We start from the raw sequence: 26802 nt of genomic DNA on the forward strand, positions 1-26802 counted from the left end.
AGCAGAGCCAGCAACAGTCCAAACCTCTCACAGTTTTGCCGGGAGAAACCTGGACTGGAACAGGAATTTCTTTACTCCACTCACAAAACCCCTTTACGTGACCACAGAGGCGGCCAGTCAAACACCGCCCTGCTGACCTCCGCACCCGTGATCCTTCCACAGCCAAGGGCTTCTATTTAATGTCAAGGTCATTTTAAAATGTATTATTTAACATCTGACAACTATGAAATTGCTTTGATAGATAACATGCTATGGAATTTTTAAAACATCTACCACTATTATTATTTTTTTAACCTTTTTTTTTTTTTTAACTGAACTCTAGGGGTGCCTGGGTGGCTCAGTGGTTTAAAGCCTCTGCCATTGGCTCAGGTCATGATCCCAGGGTCCTGGGATCGAGCCCCACATCGGGCTCTCTGCTCTGCAGGGAGCCTGCTTCCTCCTCTCTTTCTCTCTGCCTACTTGTGATCTCTGTCAAATAAAAAAATAAAATTAAAAAAAAAATCTTAAAAAAAAAAAAAACCCTAAACTAAACTCTAACCTCAATGGAGGGCTCGAACTCAGAACCCTGAGTTCAAGAGTCACATGCTCTACTAACTGAGCCAGCGGGGTGCCCCTGAATATTGTCATATCATAGATCCGAAAACTCATCTAAAAGTAAGAACAGCTCACAGTTCTGTAAACAGGGAATCTTCCCACAGGAGAGTTCAAACAAATTTCCATTATCTTCCAGTTCTAAGCTGCTAAACTGACATTGGGGATGGGCTTCCTTCCCCCCAATTCACAGCTGTCGATGTGACCAGGTTGCCACCGACAGTTACATTCCAAACAGTCTTAGGGTTTTTAGTAACGGTGCTACTTCCCTTCCTTGGATGATAAAAATTCGTTTCTGTTACAGATTCACGCTGGATCTGAACCAAGTACCCACAGCTTCACCCCAAGCATTAACCCCCCCTTTCTCTCGCACACAGCCTCCTGCTTTAACCCTCACAAACAGACTAACCAGCTACTGATGTGACCGTGTGAATTTACAATTCATGAATGAACGTGTGACTTTGTCATCTTAGTGGACTTAACACTTGCTGATTTTTTCTGACATCCCTTAAACTAGAGACAGATGGGTCCAACAGACCCAAGGCTGAAACCAATTTGACACGGAGCTCTAAGCTTGTTGTGAAGAAAGGACGTCATCCTGGTTAAGATCTTGGGTTCTGGAGCCCAGCAGAGCAAATCAAAAACTAGCTGTGGGCTCTTGGGCAAGGCACCCCACGGCTCCAGGAATCGGTTCATCTCCACACCAGGATTAACAGTCTCTAACAGACCCACATGCTGTGCTTAGAGCACCTCACTGAATGGTCGTCACAACGACTCGCATTTCTTTCTATATCTCAGTCATTTAATTAATGAAGTATTGCCCATGAAAGGAGATAATAAACCAAGTTGCTTCCACATTAATTTTTTCTATACTTGTAAATCAAAAGCACTTGCACATATAATACTTTGCTTGCTAAGGATGTCTTGGGGAGGAGACTGACATACCGGCTTTCTCTTAGCAAGTTGAGAAGATCATCTCTAAAAGTGTCTCTGTTCTTCTCCAAGATGCCCCGAACATCATACTGAACCTGGTTTTTACAAAAAACAAACAAGAAATGGTACAACTGATCAAAAGAACAACTTCAGGTCATAGCATCTCCTCTAAGGGCCGGCCCCATGAAGAGAAGTCATTTTGGCACATTTACGACTGGCTTCTGAAATTACTGTTTGTCTAAATACCAAATGGGCAAATATCGCTAAGGATCTTAATTAGGAAGTTACCTCTCCAGCATAGTGTTTCACTCCGAAGTGGTTGACCGCAACTCTGGGCTTCACGTAGAAGTGGTTATTCTAATAAAGAAACAAATACAAATGCCTAATTTCACTTACTGATTTGCACCGACTTCCCGAGAGAACTCACTACAACAGATCGTGAAAACAATTTGAAAAACCCACCATGCATCAGAGGCTGAGGTCAGAGCATGTGACACACTTTATCAAAACTATGTGGATCTTGTCTGTTGTCGCAGAAGTGAGGTTAAATTCTATACTCATCAACTAAATGTGGGCACGTTCTGATGAGTAGCCCCAAGTCTATCCCTTTAACTTATTTCAATGTAGTTCCAGCGACTGGGGAAGAGAGCTTTGATTTGAGAAAAAATTATGTGTGCGGGGGCGCCTGGGGAGCTCAGTGGGTTAAGCCTCTGCCCTCAGCTCTGGTCATGATCTTGGGTCCTGGGATCGAGCCCTACATTGGGCTCTCTGTTCAGCGGGAGCCTGCTTCCCCACCACCACCAACCCCCCACCACCCCGCTGCTTGTGATCGCGGTCAAATAAAAAAAAAATCTTAAAAAAAAAATGTACATGTGTGAAGCACCGTGGAGCCAAGAGTACTGAAATATCTTATGTGTAATCTGATCTACAGATCTGCTACTCAGCCATAATCAAGAATTGGCAAGTTTTGACATACAGCATGTTGATTGTGTAACTTCTCCAATAAGGTGCTGTCTGTGGCTTGAGGAAAATGGCTTTCTTCATTGATAAGGGCTAGAAGACCAAGTTTCTAGAAGACAGAGAAGAAGTGAAATGAGTTAAAAGCTGAATGCCTCAAAATATTTCAGAGCCCCCTTCCCCCTCTCTCAAGTGTCCATTAAAGGAAAAGGCAGAGCCTTTCTTGGCTTAAAAAAATTCAGAAAGATACTAGGAAGACATCCAACGAATTTAGTTCCATAGAAATAGGGAGTTCAACCAGACAATAGGTTTGAGGAAGCCAAGTATTTAAATTCAACCTTGCACATTTGCATGTATGTTTCCAAATGGTCCATTGTGTTCTAAACATTCACATCTTTGATGTGCATGTTCGCACAAGTGATTTGGTTCCCATAAATATGAATCAGCCCAGCGAGACACCCTTGGGACTGCTACAATGCTTCAACAATGTTACCTTCTCAATTAGGTCCAAGCATTCACCATTGTCTATCCAGTCAATGTCTTCCCACACCAATCCCTCCCTGTAGCAAGATTTAAAAGGGCTAAGTTATAATAAAATAGAGCTTTAAAACTACCTAATTCAGTGGCTCATTTTTTTAAAAAAACTTTTGAAGCGGAATTTTATGAGTGCTTACCTGCTATACTCTAGTTGTTCCAGAGAAAAAATATGCTTGTTGAAATATTCCTGAAGTTTCTCGTTTGCATAGTTTATATTGAACTGCTCGAAGTGATTAACCTAAAGGTGGGGGGAGCAGGAAACCATTTAACAAGTATCTTTCATGCCCTTACTAATACATATACAGGTGAAGAAAAGAAAAAAAAAATCTGAAGAGAAATAGATCAGTATTTATTCGAAGAGATTCACTCCCAATCAGCCAGTTAGTGACAGAGAAGAATTCATGCCTCCCACTCATCCGAAGCATACCTCAAAGTTTTCGAATCCAAAGATGTCAAGAATGCCAATGGATTTAAAGTCATCTTTGCCTTTGATCCGGCTGTTAATTTTCTTAATCACCCACTCAAAGCAGCGTGCATAAAGTGCCATGGCCAAGGAGTCCCGGCTGTCTTCCGCCTGTGGGAGAGGAGATTGGTGACCGTCTCCCACGGACCACGGGCTGCCCAGGCAGCAAGTCCATCCCTGTCCCCCTCGAAGACACACGCACTGAACATGAGTAACACTGTGCACCTGATACCGAGTCGATCAGTGCCATCTAGGAAAACCCAGGTGTCTGAAGAAGGGAGCTCACTCACTCACTCTCCAGTAGGATTCACTAGGACCCTCTTTAAATACCAGGCTCTCATCTGAACCAGCATATGCACGGCTACGAATGTTACCAGGCTTAAGACAACAATTAAGGCCTGAGTTTTCTTAGGATCATCTTCGCAGAAGCTACTTTTTAAGATATTTTTATTTATTTGAGAGAGCAAGAGAGAGAGAGCATGAACGGAGTGAGGGGCAGAGGGAGAGGTCGTCTCCCCACTGAGCAGGGAGCCCGATACGGGGCTCAATCTCGGGATTCTGGGATCACAACCTGAGCTGAAGGTAGGTGCTTAACCGACTGAGCCACCCGGGCGCTCCTCATAGTCTACTTTGTACACAGAAAAAATTTTTTCTTGGTACGGCTAGCATGTGTACTCACTGACATTAGATGGGCTGGCGCACATAACTGGCTCAAGGCAGGAGCAGAAGCAAAACTACTTCTGCGCAAGTAACAACAATAAATTACAATAGCTCCCGTTTATTTAGTACTTAAGTAACTGGTGTATATTTACTATTATCCTTACAAGAATCTATGAATTAGGTATGAAAATCATCCCTGTCTTACGGAGGAGGAAACACACACAACCCACGCACTCCCCAAGAACAGAAAGTAGCGTGTCAGGACTGGCACACCCCAGACCCAGTCGTCTCGGAAACTCGGCTGCGCTACGTCTGGGAAAACGAACACCTGTCTCCTCCCTTTGGCGGGGGGATCTGCTCTATCTTGATCGCGAACCCAACTCATCTGAGCGGTTTGTTGTGGTCACTGATTTGAATCCAAGCCATGAATCTGAACACGGAGGACTGTCCTCTGAAACGCGCTCTGAAGGCCAAGGGCACGCACCTGTTGGACGGTGAGAGGCGTCAGGATCTCCTCCCCCCTCAGGAACATGGATCGCTGCGTCAGGGCGTCCGTGAGCTGCGCGGAATCCAGCCCCAGCAGCTCCGCGGACCTGCCCAAGGCTGGAGACGAAGGACGAGGGAAAAGAACAAAACGAAGGGGCATTGAGCCCAGAAGGAACGGGCCCGGGACCCCAGAGCCGGCTCCGCACAGCAATACATTAAAGCAGAGAACGTTCCTCGACCCCTCGGTGGAATTTACAGAGCCACATTCTGTTGTAAGTCATTCACTCCCTTAATGGGTCTCAGGCTCGGAGCAGAGAACCTGATGTTGGACCAAGTGTGGTCCTGAGACCCTGAGGCAGGCGCGACCCAAGACCTGCCAGGGGCTTGGGAGGTTGTAACTGTTTTCTGTGACACTAAGGGGTCCTTGGCTATTTTACTCTCATTTACTCTCATTCCCTTACCACGACACAGGAGTTTCCTAGTGCTACATGACATGTGCTCTCTCCACAATGAATGCAGAAGCAGATGAGAGAACCCAGCTGTCCTCCGCAACATCTGATATTTTAAAAGTCAGGAAAAATGTAAGACAATCTCACTCCTTTTTTAAGATTTTATTTATTTGAGAGAGAGAGAGAGAAAGAGAGAGCACAAGCAGCAGGAGTGGCAGAGGGAGAAGCAGGCTCCCCGCTGAGCAAGGAGCCCAAGGCGGGACTTGATCCCAGGACCCAGAGATCATGACCTGAGCTTAAGGGAGACACTTAACTGACTGAGCCACCTGGGGCCCTACAATGTCACTCTTCTCACAGATTTTTTTTTTTTAATTTGTTTTGAAGACAGTCTTTTAAATAAAAAATAGGATTACTTTAATATGCAATGGGTTTTTATGGTTATTTCAAAATTAATTAGTTTTTGTTTTGTTTTGTTTTTCTTTTCACAACACCTCAGTTGATTTCTAAAGCAGTAACATGAACAGACATGACCCACAAAAACAATAGCTCTTTGGAGTTCTCTATGGTTTCAAGATGACTCAGAGGTGCTGGGACCAAATGTCTCAGAACCGCTGACCTACAGCCCTGTCCTCGCCTCGAGCCATTTCAAACTTTACCGCATCCAACCCCCAAGGTTTCATGCCCTACACACTGCTTCCATCGGGAAAGTTCCAAAAAGGACAACTGACATGGCGATGTGCGTGTTAATTTTTAGTCTTGACAACATGTCAGTGAGGCACTTTATAGATGAGAAATCACTAGTGTTGGGGGATACGTAACTCCAGGAACTAGCCCGTGACAGAGCTGGACTGTGGACAGCATTTCCGCTCAAGAACGGTCTTCTCCAGGCCACCACGTCACCACTCAAGAACTATGCGAAAGAAAGCAACACGGCACCCCTGACCCCTGACATTTTTCTGTATCTAATCTTCGTTGCTCATATCTCTTTATTGGGTCCATTTTCCTCCTCCCTTGCTAAGAATGAGAACACGGCCACCATCCCCTGCAGTAATCGCTCGACATAGGCTTGGACCCTTTCTTAGCTGCCGGTTCCCATCAATTACAAAGTACTCCAGGTCTCTGGCCAGGGTCAGAAAGCTCTTTCTGCGAAAGGCCAGACAGTAAATATTTTAGGTCTAAGATCCCTATGAGGAAAAAGCCAAGGAAGGGAGGCAGGGAGGGGCCATCTTACCTGTTTTGAAGGACACTTGGGCCCCCCCCGCGGTGATAAATTCTATGTTCCCCAGATGTAACACACCAGCCAGCAACCTCAACACCTCCCGAACTTCTTCTTTGCTGAACTGCATCACTTCCATTGCCGTCTGGAAGAAAAGCAATGTATTTGAGTTTTGTTGTTTTTCTTCCATATTAAAGAAAATGAAAAACCCATTACTGAGTAAAATTGTTAGGTATTGTTCGAAAGGCAGGTATTGGTCTAAAGGCAAGAAAACAAGAAATAGATTCATGACTCGTTGCTTCTAAATGATAAAGATTTGCAAAGGCACCCATAAAAGAAAGCGATATTAAGGAAGAACTGTGGAATGAGGAGAGGTCATCCAATCAGGGACATAAAGTGAGACATCTGCCTTATTAGGTCCAGGCCAGCCAGTGACAACACAGGGGAACTACCCGAGAGTCACGGTAATGACAGTGAGAAGGGGAAGGCTTCACGGGACTGCTCCAGTGTAAATTTCGGGGCCTTTCCTTAATGATGAAATGCAGTAGCGATCCAAGCCAGAGGTATAAAATTCTCTATTAGGAACTTCCATTATGATTTAGAAGCCATATCCTTGTCAAGAAAAAAAGCACCCCCGCCCCCAACTGAGCACAGAATTGTTGGTAATACCAATGAAAATGACCTACCAAGAGCACGCGGGCCCACAATGTAATAATCGTGACAACGACAATCGCTTCAGGGGGTTAGGAAGGAAACCGCGCGCCACTCTGAAGCAGTGGAAAAGGAAACAACTGGGGATTTAAAATGTGGAAAGTTTAACTTCCTTACAAGGAAAAAACAAAACTGAAATGAAAGACAGAAACAATAGGCAGCACAACAATTCAAAAATTATAAGGGAAGGAGCAATAGCTTGGCCATAATAAAAGATGCACGAACAACAGAAATAAAATGGGCATTTCTTAGAGGAGCATACGCAAATCCTTCCCAGAGGTCAAACATGTACAAATCAAAGAAAATCTGAGATCGCTTCTATTAAATTAGCAAAACACTTGTGAATGAGAAACATAAACTGGAGAAACTGGGACATTAATGCACTGGTCACTGGTGCCATAAGTTACTATAATCTTTTTGGAAAACAAGCTTACATGACAGTATTGTGTTGGTCATGCATGTAAATAAACGTACAATGTTCAGAGAGGGTAACTTTTACAGGGCTGCACAACCAAGGTTCAAATTCAGCCTCAATGATCCTAGAATTCACAAGCTTATTATCCAGCCAATGTTGTCACTTTCTAAAAAAGAAAAAAAGCAATCTTCTGTAATCTTTATAACTTCCACGGTGGAAATTTATTCCAAGGAAAATCTCAACAGAAAAGGAAGTTCTATGAAATATTCACTGCAGTGTTTGAGTAACACGTCAAGACAAAGTCTAACTATCTTCTAATCAAACAAGTCAAATACAGCAATAGTTGAGAATAGTTCAATAGCTTAGAATAGCGTACACTTTGTAAAGGGAATTATGATCATCCAGAAACATGATTAATACAGCTTTATATAAAAAGCTAAAAATTATGTTATTGTTGGGGTGTCTGGCTAAACCATGGGACTCTTAATCTTGGGAGTCATGAGGTGGGTGTCAAAATGACTTAAAAAAAATAAATAAAACCACTTTATCAGGGGCGCCTGGGTGGCTCAGTGGGTTAAAGCCTCTGCCTTCAGCTCAGGTCTTGATCCCAGAGTCTTGGGATCGAGCCCCGCATCGGGCTCTCTGCTCAGCGGGGAGCCTGCTTCCTCCTCTCTCTCTGCCTGCCTCTCTGCCTACTTGTGATCTCTGTCTGTCAAATAAATAAATAAAATCTTTAAAAAAAAAAAAAAACCACTTTATCAGTCAACTTTTTAAAAATTTTATTTTTGTAACTTTTTTTAAAGTAATCTCTACACTCAGTGTGGGACTCGAACTTACAACCTTAAGATCAACAGTTGGATGCTCTACCAAACGAGCCAGCCAGGAATCCCATAAGGAAAACCAGGCTGGGAAATAAATATACTGTACCGAAAATAGTTGCATTGTTAGTGTTGGAAAAAAATAATGTTCCATCATGTCTTTTAATATTTTGACAATATTTTTACAACACTAATGGGTGAATGGATAAACAAATCATATGGTATGCCTACTAATGGAATACCACTCACTAGAAAAGGAATGAACTGTGTTACGTATGATGTAGGTGAGTAAAAGGAGCTAGACAGGAGAATACCCCATATGATTTTACCTACAAGCACCTCTATAAGAGACAAATCTATTGATTTACTCCTGAGAACAGATCAGTGGCTTCCCAGGAGTAGGGTGGCTGGGAAGAGCCAAAGGAACTTTAGGAATGAAGATTAACCTTTTGTTTTGATTGTGGGTGTGGGTACACAGGTAAGTAAATTCAAAATCCATTAAGATGTATACTTCAACTGGTAGCCTTTTATTATACATACACTGCATTTCAATAAATCTGGTTACAAATAATAAAAACACCATGAATTATTTAATCAGGGGTGAGAAGACTCATTTCATGGGTGCAAACAGAAATTGACACAAAGGGTAAGAACTATTAGTCAAGTGCTTACCCGTTAAAAAACATGGAAAAATAATAACTTGAATTTATTTATTTTGAAAGTTAAACGTAAAAAATAGTTAAGAAATACAGAATAAGGGGTGCCTGGATGTTTCAGTCATTAAGTGTCTGCCTTCGGCTCAGGTCATGATCCTGGAGCCCCCGGATCGAGCCCCACATCAGGTTCCTTGCTCTGTGGGGAGCCTGCTTCTCCCTCTTTCACTCCCCCTGCTTGTGTTCCCTGTCTCTCTGTGTCAAATACATAAATAAAATCTTTCTTTTTTTTAAGATTTTTAAAATGTATTTGAAAGAGATCACATGCAGGCAGAGAGGCAGGCAGAGAGAAAGAGGGGGAAGCAGGCTCCCTGCTGAGTAGAGAGCCCGACGTGGGGCTCAATCCCAGGACCCTGAGATCATGATCTGAGCCGAAGGCAGACTTGTAACCCACTGAGCCACCCAGGTGCCCCCATAAATAAAATCTTAAAAACACAAAATAAAACAGATTAATTTCTTATTCTTAAAATGGCAGTAAGGAACAAATCAAAGAGCAAAATAATTATAAAGCACCTATGCTGTATAAAAGGCCATACTTTCCCTCTCGACAATTCAAGTTTTCCTTCCACAAGATGTATTCAACACTAACTTACGAAAATCTTAGCGCACAGAATGATCACAGAAATGGGATCCTTCAATGTTTAAGTCAACTACCTGGACTTTTATATAATACTAAATGGCAATAAGAAAAAATAAGACAAGAAATTAATAAGACAAGAAAAATAAGACAAGAAAAAAAAGAGGTTTGCAGTGGCAGAAAATGTCAAGCTATCAAATGAAAACTATCATAAAAGGCCTGATGAAAATAGTCTTGGCTAAGTTCTTAAAACACACACCAAAGTCATACGTGGAGAGAGAAAGCAAACATACAATGTGCTTACTGTGTTGATAAATTTGACTGTTGTCAATCTAACTGTAAGTGAATTAGGAGCGTGGTGAGAGCAGTAACTGCATTAATCAGACCGCGGGGTAACTTAAAGGCTGCCCCAGTCGCCAGCAGCGTGGGTATGAGCGCTGGAACTGCCCCCAAGAGCCTCTCTCTCTCCAGTTGCAATCTCCACCCCTGCGGCAAGAGTAGCCCCTTCAAAGCTTATTATCATTATCTTATTTTCTCAAGGATATGGCTCCAAGACTTAAACATGGTGGGGAATTCTCACTAGTTTGGAAGCACTGAACAGCAATTTAGTTATAATAAAACCAGCAAAAGTTAAAATATTTTCAATAAAGTCCTTATTAGGTACATTTAAAAAAATAAATAAATAAAAGGTGTTTGGGAAGATGAGGGTAGGCAGGGGAAAGGAAAAAGATGACAAATATGTGATCTGGTCCCAACGGTTAAGGACCAAAGGAAGCCAGGTTCATCGCACTAGAAAGTAATAGAAAAGAGGGGCAAATTTCAGGTGCTTTACTCCCAAAAGGTACCCCTGCTTAGGGTCTCAGGCAGTTGACTGCGAGGGTAAAGGTGCCATTCAAGGCAAAGGGACCACGGACGAACCTTGAACAAATGGTGTCACCAATACAGCGGAGAAGAGGCTATTCTGGGCATAGAGAATTGCACGTAAGCAGTCTGATAATAATTCACTGTGGTGTGATATTGGGCAATATTCTGTCATTTTATAATGTAAAATTTTTTATGCTCCCAAGTTCTCCACCACTGAAAGAGACTGATGTTTCCATGCTTGGCAAAATTGAAGTTTAAAGTCAGCCCTTTAAGTCTTAACAAAATCTGACTCGTGTGGAATGAATTTATGCATACAGACACATGGGCTCACTCCATTAAAAAACCCAAGGATATACCCAGTAAGGCCAATACGGTCCAGAAACCCCAGTCCTGGTCCACAGCCAGGCATGCTGTAAACATTCAACACTTGTGGAGTAAGAGAATCTGAAACAATTATCATCCCAGAACTCCTGTTACTTCACACACATTTCATCAGCCATCATTCTGGTGGCTCAACTGCAGCAACTCTATTGACTTGAAATAGCTTGCATCCTGGGGCGCTGGGGTGGCTCTGTGGGTTAAAGCCTCTGCCTTTGGTTCAGCTCATGATCTGAGAGTCCTGGGATGGAGCCCCGCATGGGGCTCTGCTCAGCGGGGAGCCTGCTTCCCCCCACTCCTGCCCCGCACCCTGCCTGCCTCTCTGCCTACTTGTGATCTCTATCAAATAAAAACAGAATCTCTAAAAGCTGCCCCCCCAAAATAATAATAAAGAGAAAAGAAATTTAAAAAAAAAAAGAAAGAAAGAAATAGCTTACATCCTGACCAAACAATTCCTAGGGCAACTTCAAAGGTTGCATAAAAGCATGGCTATGAAATTCAGCATAAATTCACAGAGTCTGCACCAGGAAGAAACAGGTTCTCTAAAGCTGCCCAGCATACTTAACAGGCACTCATTTAACATCAAGTGGTAGCAAAGATGAACTCTAAGAATATATAAAGTGAATTCTCAATAAAATAAGCAAAATTCTTAAAAGAAGAATATAAGAGTATACTAACATTGTAGTTGATCATTTTAGTAGCTAAAAATGAACTCTAGAAATGACATTTTCATACATAATTCACAGAAATAATTTCTATGAACATTTCAACATATTCTGCAAACAAATGCCCTCCAGCCTTAATGGAATGTGGTCCTTTCCCTTCCTTTGATCCCAAAACCTCTGGGAAAAGAAGCTGTAGAAACCTGAGATATGAAGACACAAATTTACATGGTATTTGATTTTGAAGGAAAATACTGAGAGACAAGTTACATTAAAAACAGCAGTACAGGGGCACGTGGGTGGCTCAAGCGGTTTAAAGCCTCTGCCCACAGCTCAGGTCATGATCTCAGGGTCCTGAGATTGCACCCCACATCAGCTTTCTGCTCATCAGGGAGCCTGCTTCCTCCTCTCTCTCTCTCTCTCTGCCTGCCTCCCTGCCTACTTGTGATCTCTATCCCCCCCCCCCCCCAAAAAAAAAAAATATATATATATATATGTATATATACAAAAAACAAAAAAACCACAGCAGTACAATATGGTTCATCTTTTCTCCTTCTTCAGCAGAATACCGGGATTATATGTGGCTTATTTACCACAGTTTCCTTGGTGCCTAGAACAGTGCCTGGCACAGAGCAGTTGCTCAAACATGTGGAATACAAAAGACCAAATTCAGCCTGAAGCGCTCAGCATCTCTGTTCACCAGCCCTGTGTTCCTCCTGGTTACAGAGTACCCGCGTTAGGCAGAACAATGGGCTGGCTGGTACCGACAGAATACTTATGATTGTAGAAATTACGATTTTAGGAATGTAATTATAATTACATAATCATTAAAGCTGTAATATATAATACAGGATATAAACATATAACATAGAATGATAAAATCCTAGAATTCTGCCTCATGAGATAACATTTTGTGGTATATTTTTTTAATCCCACAATTTTTTTTGCATATAATTACTATATCGATCATCATAGATCCTAAATTATACACGATATGCTTTTTTTTTAATATTTTATTTATTTATTTGACAGATAGATCACAAGTAGGCAGAGAGGCAGGCAGAGAGAGAGGAGGAAGCAGGCTCCCTGCCGAGCAGAGAGCCCGATGCGGGGCTCGATCCAGGACCCTGAGATCATGACCTGAGCCGAAGGCAGCGGCTTAACCCACTGAGCCACCCAGGCGCCCCAACGATATGCTTTTTTAATAAAAGGATTGTCAAGTGTTGCAGCTTATCTCCCTCAATTATAAAATAACCAAGTTTTTCCATAGAATTAAATATATTTGAGCATATGTTTTGCTTGCTGTAATAGACCTAATTTTATGGTATAACAAATTACTTAAGCCATTCCCCAATTTATGGTACTTGCAGGTTAAGGTAAAGGGAGAAAAAAAAAAATGAAGGGAGAAAATTACTTTTTATAGAAAAAAGTATTTTTCCTCCTTTCTGAAAAGGTGCACATTTTTCTTTTCTGACTGTGTTGCTTAGAACTTCTAGAAGGTTAAATAATAAAAACTACATGTTCCTGATTTTAATACAGAGCAGCTAGGTTTTCATTACCATTTCTAATAAGTTTACACTAAAAAGTAATCACAAATAATTAAGAATCTATAAATGGAACACTTGTAAGCTTGTTGTGTACCTCAATTTCATGTACAAATTTTCTTCCCTTCTCCATACTTTTTCAACGTAAGATCAGATTTTAAATGCCAAAGCCTACTCTTTCAACTTAATAATAAAAGCCAGCTATCAATGAAAGCAAGGCAAGCCCCGAAAGTCTACCCGTAGGCTAGCAAAAGTAACAAATAATCCTGAAGCAGAAAATAAAGGGCCAAGAGGAAAGCAGAGGCAAGCAGACAGAGTGACTTCTCCACTGCTCTCAGGACAAGGGGAGGACCCAATGCCCAGTGCACCCTAGTGGCCAGCGAGCTAATGAGTAGGAGACCTGCTCCTTTTGGACTGTTAGGAGTCTGTCTCCTGCCACAAACAATGTCCTTCCATCACAAAGCATTGTTCTCCAGTTTCAAGAAAGAAGGAAAAAAAAAAAAAAAACCTAGGAAAAAAAAATCCCGTCTTGCCTTTTTTATCAAACGTGAGTTTTCATATTTATTCTAACACACAGTAAAGATAATACTTAATGAACTGAAACAGAGAGAAAGTCTGAGTAGTGATAGGAAGCCAGGGGCAAAACAAGATTGGGAAAGGAAATTTAAAATACTTAAACATTTCATAAAATCCGACTCTCAGGGCCAATTCTCAGGCTGTCCAGGGTACACAGCAAAAGGGGCTGTCAGCAGGGGGCTTTTTTTTTTTTTTTTTAAAGATTTTATTTATGTGATAGACAGAGATCACAAGTAGGCAGAGAGGCAGGCAGAGAGAGGGGGTGGGGAAGCATGATCCCCGCTGAGCCGAGAGCCAGATGTGGGGCTCATGTGGGGCTCGATCCCAGGACCCTAAAATCGTGACCTGAGTGGAAGGCAGAGGCTTAACCCACTGAGCCACCCAGGCGCCCCTGTAGGGGGCTTTTTTGTTAACAGTTTCAAGGAAGGAGATTTGGCAAGAGACACCCCTCCGCATTATAAATGACGGAATAAAAGGGAGACAAAGGGGAAGAGGATCCTATTACAGCCCACCCTGTTCTTCATTTCAGTAAGCGGTGGGAAAATGAAGTATATATTAAGAAAAAAACAAAAAACAAAAAACAAAACCCTGATTTCATTCCACAAGGCATGTTTACACTCTGGAAGAAGAGACGGGGATATAGACTAGAGCACTGCTGACAACTATAAAAACAAGAACCTCACAGAAGAGTCTGGGTTGTACAGAAGTTGTACCACGTGCCTCGTGGATAAGAGTCTGGAATCTGGAGTCGGACTCTTTCCACACCAGTTCTATCTGGTACTGTGAATGGTTAGGCTGGACGCCAACCTCTCTGAGCTGTAGCATGTAGCTACCCAGAGTTCCTCCCCTCAAAGGGTTGCTAAGAGCAACGAGAGAGGGGGCCCATCTGAGTCCACATAACAAGGACTTGGCCAACGTCTGCTGCAGATCCACTGTATCCAACTGGTGTATTAATGACTCTAGCGAAGGACTGAAGACTGCCCTGGCAAAAACCTACCGGCCATTCTCAGTCCGGTGGGGCAGTTAATAAGGCTCCATGACCAGGCTTCCTAAATGTTGTCACCTTATAACCAAGTCCTTGTGATATCAGAAAACGAAGAGACCACACACAACCACACCTCAGAGCTGTAAGGAGACTACTGTCCTCGTGGTCAGAACTGGTTTTCAGAATCAGGCCAGGAGAACCAGACAAGATCCTGTCACCTGGCCTAATGGTTGACAGATTTGTTTTTCGCTATAGAAACTGTCATAAATCATCATCATCACCGTCATCATCTCAAAAAAGAAAGATTGGCATGTTCCAGGACCGAGCCTGTGACGTATTTTTTTCTAATACACGGTTCCAGGTCAACCCATTTTTCCTGAAAGCCACAGATAGTCATCTGCCTTCTGAAGAAAGAGGATTCTTTTCCAGTCTGGAACATTCTTTATCATGACTTAGAACAAGAAGATTGTACCTATTCTCAGACAGCAGTGCAAATGAAATTACTTCTATTTTCATTAAAAACATTTTTTTGAAACAGGAAATGAAATGTCCCCCCCCCTTTTTTTTTAAGAGGTTGTCACTCTTAATAAAGGGATAAGAAGAAAGTAACTTACAATCACTTCCCTAAAGGATTCCTGGTCATTGATTGTCTTGTCTTCTATACATCCAGATTGACTCAAGTAGTGGTAGTTTTCCGGCGCAGATAAATAAAATTCTTCTGCAAAAAGACAGAGAAAAACATAAAATCAGTATTTGACTGGTTAAGATAAGACAAAATCCAAAAGAACCTTCACTTTGTAACTTAAACAACAAAAACAAGAACAAAAACAAAGCATGGGGCCCCTGGGTGGCTTAGTCATTGGGCGTCTGCCTTCAGGTCAAGTCATGATCCCAGACTCCCGGGATTGAGCCCTGCATTGGGCTCCCTGCTCTGGGGCAGAAGCCTGCTTCTCCCTCTCCTACACCCCCTGCTTGAGTTCCCTGTGTAGCTGTGTCTCTTTCTGTCAAATAAATAAATAAAATCGTTAAAAATTAAAAAAAATAAATAAAGTATATAAAGGTCCCCTGTTAATAAAAAAGAAAGTTCTCTTTTAATCATTTAAGAATCATTAAGAATTTAATTAGGAGTGCCTGGGTGGCTCAGTCAGTTAAGAGTCCAACTCTTGGTTATGCTTGGTTATGCTCTCCAAAATCAATAAATAAAAAAATAAAGGGTTTAATTAAACTAGATGGCATGATAGAAAATGTTTCTGAAAAACTAACTGATAAGGGTCCTATTTTATTTTCCCTTAAAAATCCAATGTTTAAATGAGCACCTGGGTGGCTCGGTTGGTTAAGTGACTGCCTTCGGCTCAGGTCATGACCCGAGAGTCCTGGGATCAAGCCCTGCATTGGGCTCCCAGCGCCATGGGGAGTCTGCTTCTCCCTCTGACCTTCTCCCCTCTCATGCTTTCTCTCACTTTCTCCTTCTCTCAAATAAATAAATAAATAAAATCTTAAAAAAAAAAAATCAAATGCTTAGAAATTAGATTTGGGTATGGTTTCAAAGTAAACCAGTTACAATATGCCCCATACATTTTTTTTTTCATGAATATCCTATAAATGAGAAAAGTACCAAGATCCCCCAAAACAAAAAAATGTAACATCTTTCTCTATTGATGATTTTCCCTCTACATTATTTGGCTCTAACAGGGACATTTTGTTTCAACTGACGGATTCCAACAAAGCCCAAGCAGAGGTCTTACCTGCGGCTTTCCAAGGGAAAGCAAGGGGCTAATCCACGTGGCTCTGCTGGTCTCCTGCCCACTCACCTCTCTGTTCATGTTCCAGCCCTGCCAGCAGCGCATAGAATATGTGATAATTCCTTTCCCCGGGGTTTTGCCTTACTACTCGGTTCTGTGGGGATGAATCAGATTTCATCTCAGAGACATTTCCTCCATTCCATTAACACAAACCAGTCATTTCCAAACATTATTATTATAGAAGAAAGTGTAAATTAAATCAGGTTTACTTACTTTTTCTAATAAATCTTCATGTGAAAAGCAATGGCCAGTCAAGGAACAAAACCAAGATATGACATGCTCAATTAGGCTTTAATTCTCTAGTCTTTGTCACCCAAATAATTGCAAATCCCTGTTCCTTGGACATCGAGACTTCCAGTGCCGACAGGAGCCAACAAAGCATAGACTTCCAACAGCCTGTGTCCTAGGACGTGCCAGACTAGTTGACCGAACGGCTCTTAACCAACAAACACCTGATGCTCAATGATGAAACCAATCTTCCAGATGACGAACATGATAACATTTTCCAGAAGAAAAATGGTTATCTCCTAGAATAACTACTAGGTCAAACGTAGTAATGTAAAGCGGTAACCGAAATGTTTCCCATTATCTGTCCTTACGATAACCGAGAGCAGTTTGTACTTAGGGAGTCAAATACTAAAGACAAGACCGGAATGAAACAGGATACAATCTACAATTCTCCCGCCCTGAATATTTCCCTTCTGGCAGATGTGCAGCTGAACGAACTTCCCAAAGCGACTGGAGTTGTTGTTGTACACGGTCTTGGCATTGCCGAAAGCTTCCATGATGGGGCTGTGAAAGACGTGAGGAAAACCTCCAGTTATAAAACACGTAATACGTTATGAGATGTCAGTTTCAGCAGAAGTGATCGATAACGTTGTGATCACTATGGATGCTGACAGATGGTCACTAGACTAACTGTGGGGATCATTTCATAAGACGCAAAATAGCTCATCCCTATGACACACACCTGAAGCTAACAGGACACTGTATGCCATTACACTTCAATAAAAATATTAATTAAAAAAAGAAAAAGTGAGGATAGCAACGCATATTCATTAGGGGAGATCTATAAACAGCAAGAGCATTCCTCACAAATGTCAAAATATATAATTGCAAGAAAAATCTGAAATCAAAAGGATCTATGGTGACTACCAGATTTTCAAGGTGCTTGCTGATATGGGTCTATAGCACATGTCTGTTTTGAAGGAGAGGTCTTAGAGCTCTCAAAGCTACTGAGTTCAGGCAACCACAAGGGCTCATCCTCGTGCAAACTAGCTCAGGCATATATCCACAAGCCAGGAATTGCACAGCAAAAGACCCCACTTCGATTTCAGCAACTGTAAGGGTCCCAGTCCTGGGAATTGCACCCGTTGGTCTGTCCGGGGGCAACTCCTTTATAAGTAATTTCTCTGGGTATTCCCCACCTGGAAGATGAGGTCAGACTAGATCCGGGGGTGGCAAACTTTTCTGTAAAGAACCAGATAATAGATATTGTAGGCTTTGTCAGCCACAGGGTCTCTGTTACAACCACTCACCTCTCTCTGCCACAGTAGCTTAAAAGCAGCTGTAAACAACAGATAAATAAATGTGTCTGTGTTCTGATAAAACTTTATTTACAAAAACAGGCTGCAGCAAGAGGACAAACTTCTGGGATGGGTGGTTTTTAATAATTGCACATGAGCGTGAATGTACTTAATGCCACGAAGCTGTATGCTGAAAAAATGTTTAAAATTATAAATTTTGAGGCACTTGGGTAGCTCAGTGGGTTGAGCCTCTGCCTTTGGCTCAGGTCATAATCCCAGGGTCCTGGGATCAAACCCCGCATCGCATCAGGCTCTCTGCTCAGCAGGGAGCCTGCTTCCCCCTTTCTCTCTGCCTGCCTCTCTGCCTACTTGTGATCTCTGTTAAATAAATAAGATCTTAAAAAATAAATAAATAAAATTATAAATTTCATGTAATACATATTTTACGACAACTGAAAAAAGTGTATGAATGCTAAAACAAAAACAAAAACAGGCCACAGGTTATGGGTAGTTTGCTGACTTCTAGGCTAAATTCTAAGTAATGAGATCTATAAGGTCTTTACTGGCTCTAAAATCTTGTAAGACACAACTCAGACATCGGGCAAATACACACTCAAAATAAAAATTTGGATGATACCGCACCATGCAGCCCTCTTTCGAAGTTCTGAGACTCACTGCCATCAGATGTATTACTGATTTTCTATCCCGTGACAGGCTTTAAAAACTGCCAGCCTGCCAACATGTGGCCCCAAAGGGCCAGAAGGCCAGCAGGGGCCCCCTCATCTCTGTGCTAAGGCCTCTGCTACACAGAAGCTCAAACTGCCGCTCAGAACAAGGCCTCCGAAAAGTGAGGCAAGAGCTCACCGGCAAGGGGAGGCTGCAGAACGTTCCTCTGAATCGCTCACTCGACAACTCAAGTGACTCAAACCTGGCCCGGGAAGGGACTGGGATTGGGGCGATCAGGAACGGTCGCTCAGGTTATTAGAAATTGCTATGTCCACACTGGGACTTTTCCTCCAGGAATTGTAAAAGAGAAAATGGACCAAATAATTATAACTTATCCTTAAACGAGCCACACGGGGAGGACAGTGAATCCTGTTCGTTGCAAACAAGGAGCACGATAAAGAAATACCTGCTTTCGAGAATAGCTTGTTCGACACAGGACGTCTTCTCCTTTAAGGACAATTCCAAAGACTGTTGGCTGATGACTGATAAGAACTTGAGGATCAGTTTGGTGCTTTCGGTTTTACCTGCCCCACTTTCACCGCTGAAAAACAAAATGCACAAGCTTGTTCAAATTAAAAAAAAAAAAAAAAAAAAAAAAGAAAGGAAAGGAAACAAAATCCAGTTTGAGGGGTGCCTGGGTGGCTCAGTCGGTTGGGCGTCTGCTTTCGGCTCAGGTCATGGTCCCAGGGTCACAGGATCAAGCCCCACAGCCTTCTGCTCAGCGAGGGGCCTGCTTCTCCCTCTCCCTCTGCAACTTCCCCTGCTTGTGCTCGCTCTCAAATAAATAAATTCTTAAAAAAAAAAAAAGTGTAAACAAACAGTTTGGCTAACGTCACTCTAATTGGTCCATAGGACAACAGCTGAAAGGTGGGACAACAGAGGTCGAAATGCCTGTCCCATGAGTCAAGTTAAAGGGCAGTGAAAGCGGTTCTTCTGGCCACACCCTTTCTGCTATTACGAAAGCCTCTCTGAGGTCAGAGGTCAACAGACCCCCCCCTCACTAAGTTAAGGTGAGGATGGCTGTGCCTTCGGCGAGAGGTCAGCCCCCACGAGCAGGGCTCCTTGTTGTGTTCACTAGAGAATCCCCACATCCCCACGGCGCAGGGCTGCTGACAGGCACCCGGTAAATACTTGTTAGACGAATGACCCTGCAAACAGCATCATTCTGGGAAACTGAAAGCAGGCAAATATGCTTAAAAATGCAATTATTCGCGGGGCGCCTGGGTGGCTCATTGGGTTAAAGCCTCTGACTTCCGCTCAGGTCATGATCCCAGGGTTCTGGGATCGAGCCCCGCATCGGGCTCTCTGTTCTGCGGGGAGCCTGCTTCCCTCTCCCTCTCTCTGCCTGCCTCTCTGCCTACTTGTGATCTCTGTCTGTCAAATAAATAAAAATTTAAAAAAATGCAATTATTCGTAAACATGGCTGAGGAGACAAGGGAATGACCCCACTAGTCCTGGACGCACACACAGAATCATGTGATTCCACACTAATCCTTGGAGAGAGGCACTAAGCACCCACGTCCGGGACATAACACCAGGTCTGAGTCCGACATCCCGCAGAGATCCCTCGGGATGGTTGAGGGAAAGTGAACAAAGCCATGCAGGGAAGGGGAGGCCAGTGAGAGAAGTAAACCAGGTTCAAGTTGCCCCTTGACTGAACCGGCAACCATGAGCCACGCAAAGAGAAAGGGAGGGATTTGGGCACAAGAGCGCTAGGAGCTTGGGAAGACCGCTAGGGGGCGGGGTTCCGGTTAGGCCCCGGGGCGCTGCGATACGAGGTGGTGGGGAAGGAAAGTGGAGACAATGGGGTGTGGCGGCTCAGAGGCAGTCACAGGAGACGGGGAAGGCAAGGCGAACGCTGAGCTCATCAAGGGGGCCTGGGAAGAACAGGGCTCTGGAGGTAATGTTCTGGAAGGAGCGCGGGGCCCGCAAGAGAGCTGGCGTTGTCCTGCGCAAGCAAGGACATGGACCAGGTGCAGGGATCGCAGATACCACGCTCGGTCCCGTGGAGGCAGGGAGCTTCTAACTAAAGGTGTAGGTGACAGGGGCGCCTGGGTGGTTCAGTGGGTTAAGAACCCAACTCTCGATTTTGGTTCAGGTCATGATTTCGGGGTCATGTAATCGAGCCTCACATCAGGCTGCGTGCTCAGTGAGGGGTCCGCCCGAGATTCTCTCTCTCCCTCTGCCCCTCCCCCGGCTCGCGCCTGCCTGCTCTCTCTAAATAAGACGTAAAGGGAACAGAAAAAGGAGTAAGTACAGAACAGCAATGCCGATGACATATAAGGTAGCACTTTAATAACTGCTAAATGGGAAAGACACACAGACAAGTCCCACTTAGTCCTAAAAAAGCTGCCCTTCGCGAATGTCACGATCTGGGAAGTTATGAAAGAGGAAGTTTGCTGAAAACACGATAAATGATTAACCACATGTAACAAAGGAGAGGAAAGGATCAAGAGATGACACCAGCGTGTCCAGTTGGGCGGCGCAGGCCCACAGGGAATCCTCATGGGCTAGGCCAATCGCGGTCATTTAGTTCCTTCTGCAAGTGACGGCGTTGGCCACGGGCGGGTGTGAGGACCGTAACCCAAGTCTTCATGTCTAGCAAGCCAAGGGCTCCTGGGGAGCTTTGGGCACACACAAGAGACATGAGGCAGAAACATCCCCCATGCCGCGGACACCTTTGAGATGATCAAATAAAAGCCAAGAAAATCAGAGAAGCGCCCTGCCTGATGTTATCGGAGTTAGGACAACTTCGGTTGGGTTTTTTGTAATCAGCAACCAGGATCTTCCTAGTACAGGGCTTAGCATGTACCTCCATGTTCCTCACATCACTGGTCCCTGCCGAGACCAGTGCCCGGCGCGCAGGGGGCATTCGCCAAGATGCAGTGAAACTAAGAAAAACTGCAAGAAGAGATTTAAATAAACTTAAAACAAAAACATTTGATTTTCCTCGAGAGAGAACAAGCAGAGGGGAGGGGGTAGAGAGAGAAGGAGGCTCCCCACCGAGCGGGGAGCCCAACACAGGACTGGATCCCAGAAGCCCGGGATCATGACCTCAGACGAAGGCAGACGCTTAATGACTAAGGCACCCGGGCGCCCCAAGTAATTCTTGATATTTAAAAATATACATACACTTAGCCAGTCATTGTTGATTCAATTACGTTAAGACAAACAGAACTTAAAACGGCTAAATTCTCTGGGTAAAACATGTGAAGCAGAAATAAGGTAACGTTTCCCAAACCTACTTCTTTATCCTCCGGCACAAGGAAGTGGAAAACGGGTCGACCTCTCTTACAGTGAGGACAGCCACCAGTGGTAACAGGGACTGAACGTGGCCGGCTGAACCACAGAGCGAGAGGGATGGAGAGAGACAGCTTCCATGGCTGGTGGGTAAAACCCCCTCTTCATGGTCCATTAGGCTGTCTCTCCCGAGCCTGCCAGCTAGACACCCTCTGTCAGGCCCAGCTCTGAGCCAAGTGACATGTGGCATAAAGTCAAGTCTCTCGCCTTTCCCCGTGGGGTTGCAAAATGAGCAAGAAGCATTCCTGTGTTCCACCCCTGCGATTCTGGGGGGCTGCTTGTTACAGCAACTAGCCTACCTTAATGAACAGAACACACAATCACAGAGCATATACCGTTCAGGACTCTAAACCAACAAGACTTGGTCGAGGAGAAGAAAATCTGGGACCCTCACTGCCATTAACCAGCTATGGATATCCACCTACGGCAATCTGCAGCTACATTTTTTCTCACTGTATCATACATCTTCAAGCATCTTTTTAAAAAATATTTATTTATTTATTTATTTATTTACTTGAGAGAGAAAGAGAGAGAAGCAGCACAAGCAGGGGGAGCAACAGCAGGAGAGGGAGAAGCAGACTCTCCATTGAGCAAGGACCTCCCCCCACGGGACTCGATCCTAGCACCCTGAGATCATGACCTGAGCCAAAGGCAGACGATTAACTGACTGAGCCACCCAGGCACCCCTATTTAATTCCTGTTTTTAAAAATTTCTAGATCTCAGGGCACCTGGGTGGCTCAGTGGGTTAAGTAAGCCTCTGCCTTCGGCTCAGGTCATGATCCCAGGGTCCTGGGATTGAGCCCCGCATCCGGCTCTCTGCTCAGCGGGGAGCCCGCTTCCCCCCCTCTCTCTGCCTCTCTGCTTGCTTGTGATCTCTCTCTCCGTCAAATAAATAAATAAAATCTTTAAAAAAATTTCTAGATCGCAAAAATAAAATTGGTTTGCTGTTTGCTCTGAGATTATGGGTCACTATGACATGCTGTTACAGTTTATCTTTGCATTTTAAATCAACAAAGGAGGTACCAAGCTCAAATCCATTATCAACTTAAGTTGAGATTCAGTTGTATTGTTTTTAGCTATTTAATTGGTTCCTGTCTTCATTGTTGATTACATTTTTATAAAGATTTTATTTATTTATTTGAGAAAGAGAGAGTGAGAGCTTGAGTGTGGGGGAGGGGGTAGCAGGCTCCACGCTGAGCAGGGAGCCTGCTGCAGGCAGATCCCAGGACTCTCCGATCATGACCTGCGCTGAAGGCAGACGCTTAATTGACTGAGCGACCCAGGCGCCCCCAGCACAGTCTTTAAGTCCATCTTTTTTTGATACAGAATTAAAACTTGAAACAAAAACAAAACACAGATTTGAACAGGACTCTGCAACAGTTCTCAAACTTAGCCACACATTAGAATCGACTAATATGTCTCTGATCTGAGCCTAGGAGTAGAATTTAATCCAGAGGACTCTACTATGAAGCCAGGATTGGGAACCACTACTCTTGAAAGCAGTTTCTACACAATTCAGACAGGATGGCTCCAGGGGGATAAGAACGGGGGACTATTATATTATGGGGCCGTGGAAGTATTCCATGAACAAGGCAAAGAATAAAGATAATTAAATAACTCACACGTTGTGAAAACCCATAAATATGCCCGATGTCAAGGTAATAGGCCTCTAAGCAGGCTGCATGGTTTCATGTCACCCTCCTCCTCCTCACACCCCTGCCCGCGTCTTTAATGTTCCCCGACGAAGAGCACTGATTGAGGGTCAAACCAATGTAATCCTGGAAGCATCAGAGAAAGAGCAGATACTCCCTCCCTCCTTAAACATCCGGAAGCCTACTACGTGTCAGGCTGCTCTAAGGGCTGGAAAAGCACTAATGTGTACAATGGCACGGACAGTCTATGATCTAGAAGCTCAAAGATCTCAAACATACTCGCAGGTATCCCCGGGGATAAGAGAACTCAGGATTTAGATGGAGGGTAAAGGTTCAGTAAGGACCTTTTTTGGGGAAGGGCAGGGGCTGGCATTTAGACCCAAACGTGAAAACCCACGCAGGAGCTAACTGGGTGAAAACTGAAGGAAGAAGAGGGAGACTCGGTGGGAGGACCTCGCTCTCTCCTTGGAGGAAGGAAAAGCAGCTTGCACGGCTGAAGTCCACGATAATGCGGGGACGCGGGGGTCGCACGGAGAGGCCACTGTTCTCTAGCCACGCTTGAGACTAGTTCTTTTATTTATTTCTGATATTTATTTATTCTCTTGAGAGACAGCATGCAGGAGAGCACATGTGCATGAGTGGGAGGGGCAGAGGGAGAGAGAATCCCAAGCCGACCCCACGCTCAGCGCACATCTTGGCGCAGGAATTGGCCTCACGACCCTGAGATCATGACCCTGAGATGGTGACTGAGCCGACACCAAGAGTCAGGGCCTTAACTGACGGAACCATCCGAGGGCCCCGGACTAGTTGTTTTAAGTAGGGGAGTGGGATCGCAAGGCATCATGAATCACACCCCCGGACATTCTTAAGTTGCCCATCATTATAATGATAGGTGTAATATATAATAGATGTTATAGGTGTGTGATATCCGGATTATTTATAAGAAGGAATATGTATTGGGTCTTCATTTTCCTTTCTGACTCAGAGCTCCAAACACCCTCATTCTTTCCTAAATGATGACAGCAATAAAAACATCACTTGTCACATTACGAAGTGTGACTTCTGGAAAGCCCCTGTGTGGCGCTGCTTGCCAGGGGAACCCACCACAGAATCAGAAGGTTGCAACCTTCAATCCCTTCTCCCCTCGCTGACCTCTGGGGAGTGGGGAGGGGCTGGAAATAGAATTCCATATGAAGAGTCAAGGATCTCATCAGTCATGCTTATGCAGTGAAGCCCCCATAGAAATCCAGAGGACGGGGTGGGAGGTGCCGTTGAGAAAAGCTTCGGGTTGGTGAACACATGGAAGCCGAGGGCCCTTCCCCGGTACCTTGCCCTGTACGCCTCTCCCAGCTCTTCCTGAGTTATAGCCTCTTACAATCAACCAGTAACCCAGTAAGTAAACTGGTTTCCTGAGTTCTGTGAACCGTTCTAGCAAATTCATCGAAGTGGCAAGGGGGTCGGTTAGAACCTCCCATCCACGGCCATCAGAAGCAGGCGACTTGGCCGTGTGACTGGTGTCTGAAGTGGGGGTTGGGGGCAGTCTTGTAGGATGGCTCCCTTCACCTGTGGGATCGGACATCATCTCCGGGCAGAGAAAGTCAGCGCTGAGTTCCCTGCTTGGTGATACGGAGACTACGACAGAGCCCACGTAGGACCGAGAGCCGTGAGCTGTGTAACGACGCACCTATGTCCTTGCTAATCCTCATCACAGAACTATGAAGCCAAATTGAAGACGGCACACTATTAACACCCCCCCAAATCCAAATTAACAGGGCTTGTTTTAGCCCACCGGTTAAGGTCATTTTGCTCAAGCTGAGGAGCTCTTTGTGCTGGGACAGTCTCACTGCTTGTGCGAGGGGCCTGGCGCTCCACCGCGGGCTACGTGGGGACTCCTCCGCCCCACCTCCCCCCTTTCTCCTGGCCGCCAGGGAACAGGAACCCGTGCGGCAATCATGATGTATTTTACCTTCACTTGCAGCAAACACATCCCTTACATAGCCAGTCCCTACATTTTTCTCATTAGCCCACGGCAATCAGAGTCCCCAACCTTGGCTCAACATGCCTGCGAACACAAACACAGGCTTCAGAGAACACATGGGCATCGAGATGAGCCCAAATGGGCTTAGACTGTGAAAACAAAACAAAACAAACTATGATAATGAAAAAGAGAAAGGAAAATAACCCAATGCACTAATAAGGGGCCTCCTAGGCCATATTAAAAGTTTGTGTTTTTTTTTAAAGATTTTATTTATTTGACCGAGAGAGACACAGCGAGAGAGGGAATGCAAGCGGGGGGAGTGGGAGAGGGAGAAGCAGGATTTTGCCGAGCAGGAAGCCTGATGCGGGGCTCGATCCCAGCACCCTGGGATCCTGACCTGAGCTGAAGGCAGACACTTAACGACTGAGCCACCCAGGTGCCCCCCTGAGTAATAAAAGTTCTGAGACAATTTCATAGGCAAAATCAAAGTCACAAGGCCGTTTTGAAGCAGGAGAGTGTCACGATCAGGTTCAAGGTTTTCGAGCGCCGCTCTGTGTGGAGGAGGGATGGAGTGAAAGCACAGAACGAGGAGGGAGAGGTGAGGGCAGAAGGACTGTGACGGGGGCGGGGACAGCAGGGACAGGAAGTGACCGGCTGCAGGACAGCGCAAGCGAGAGCGAGCTCCGGAGCCTGGCCCTGGTCCGGAGGGCGGTAAACAACAGGCGGTGAGGGAGCGCCTCCTGCACGCCCGGGAGCTTCCCAGCGGGGTGATCTGTGCATCACGACACAGGCGTGCACGTCTGTCACCAACCACTGAGCCTTCTACATAAGGTCAGTACGCTTCACTGTGCGGACTTCTATCTTCATGGGGGCCAGGGGTTGGGGGGGCGCATATGGAGGAGAAGGACTTCTAGCCCCGAAGACTTGCTCTCCGGCTTGCGAGCTGGTAGGAGGGAGAGTCCGACGTGCTGAGAATGAGACCATGAGAGGAGGAATACACTTCTGGGAGAAACACAGCATGAATCTAGGACAGGTCACCCTCGAGATGCCCACACGATATCTCTGATGGAACCTCACGGGCACCTGGACACATGTCTGGAACTTGGAGGAGAAACCGGCTGGATGGAGCTTAGGGATGGGTGCAGGGGGAGGCGTCTAAGACCAGGGGGATCTGCAGACCTGAGAGGGGAAGGCTGGGTGGGAGATGAGCTGTGGAGGAGTGCGGATGGCCCGGAGAGCCAGGGAGAGACCAGAGTGACGCGCTCCATGGAGAGGACAGGGG

At 44.7% G+C, this 26802-nt stretch overlaps 1 protein-coding gene across 1 annotated transcript in view; it reads right to left on the bottom strand.

The window, feature by feature from the left end:
• Positions 1 to 26802, bottom strand: part of MYO10 (myosin X) — a 211565-nt gene that overhangs the window by 76464 nt on the left and 108299 nt on the right. Inside the window, exons 5-17 of the mRNA XM_059416933.1 lie at positions 18996 to 19130; positions 17005 to 17129; positions 16551 to 16564; positions 16347 to 16431; positions 15150 to 15253; positions 6308 to 6437; positions 4626 to 4744; positions 3446 to 3592; positions 3156 to 3256; positions 2975 to 3041; positions 2501 to 2593; positions 1813 to 1881; positions 1537 to 1619 (exon numbers count right to left, since the gene is read on the bottom strand). Coding sequence (XP_059272916.1) covers positions 1537 to 1619; positions 1813 to 1881; positions 2501 to 2593; positions 2975 to 3041; positions 3156 to 3256; positions 3446 to 3592; positions 4626 to 4744; positions 6308 to 6437; positions 15150 to 15253; positions 16347 to 16431; positions 16551 to 16564; positions 17005 to 17129; positions 18996 to 19130 — 1272 coding nt within the window. The remainder of the gene's footprint in view (positions 1 to 1536; positions 1620 to 1812; positions 1882 to 2500; positions 2594 to 2974; positions 3042 to 3155; positions 3257 to 3445; positions 3593 to 4625; positions 4745 to 6307; positions 6438 to 15149; positions 15254 to 16346; positions 16432 to 16550; positions 16565 to 17004; positions 17130 to 18995; positions 19131 to 26802) is intronic.

The sequence above is a fragment of the Mustela nigripes genome, chromosome 12 (genome assembly GCF_022355385.1).
Source record: "Mustela nigripes isolate SB6536 chromosome 12, MUSNIG.SB6536, whole genome shotgun sequence".
Lineage (NCBI taxonomy): Eukaryota > Metazoa > Chordata > Mammalia > Carnivora > Mustelidae > Mustela > Mustela nigripes.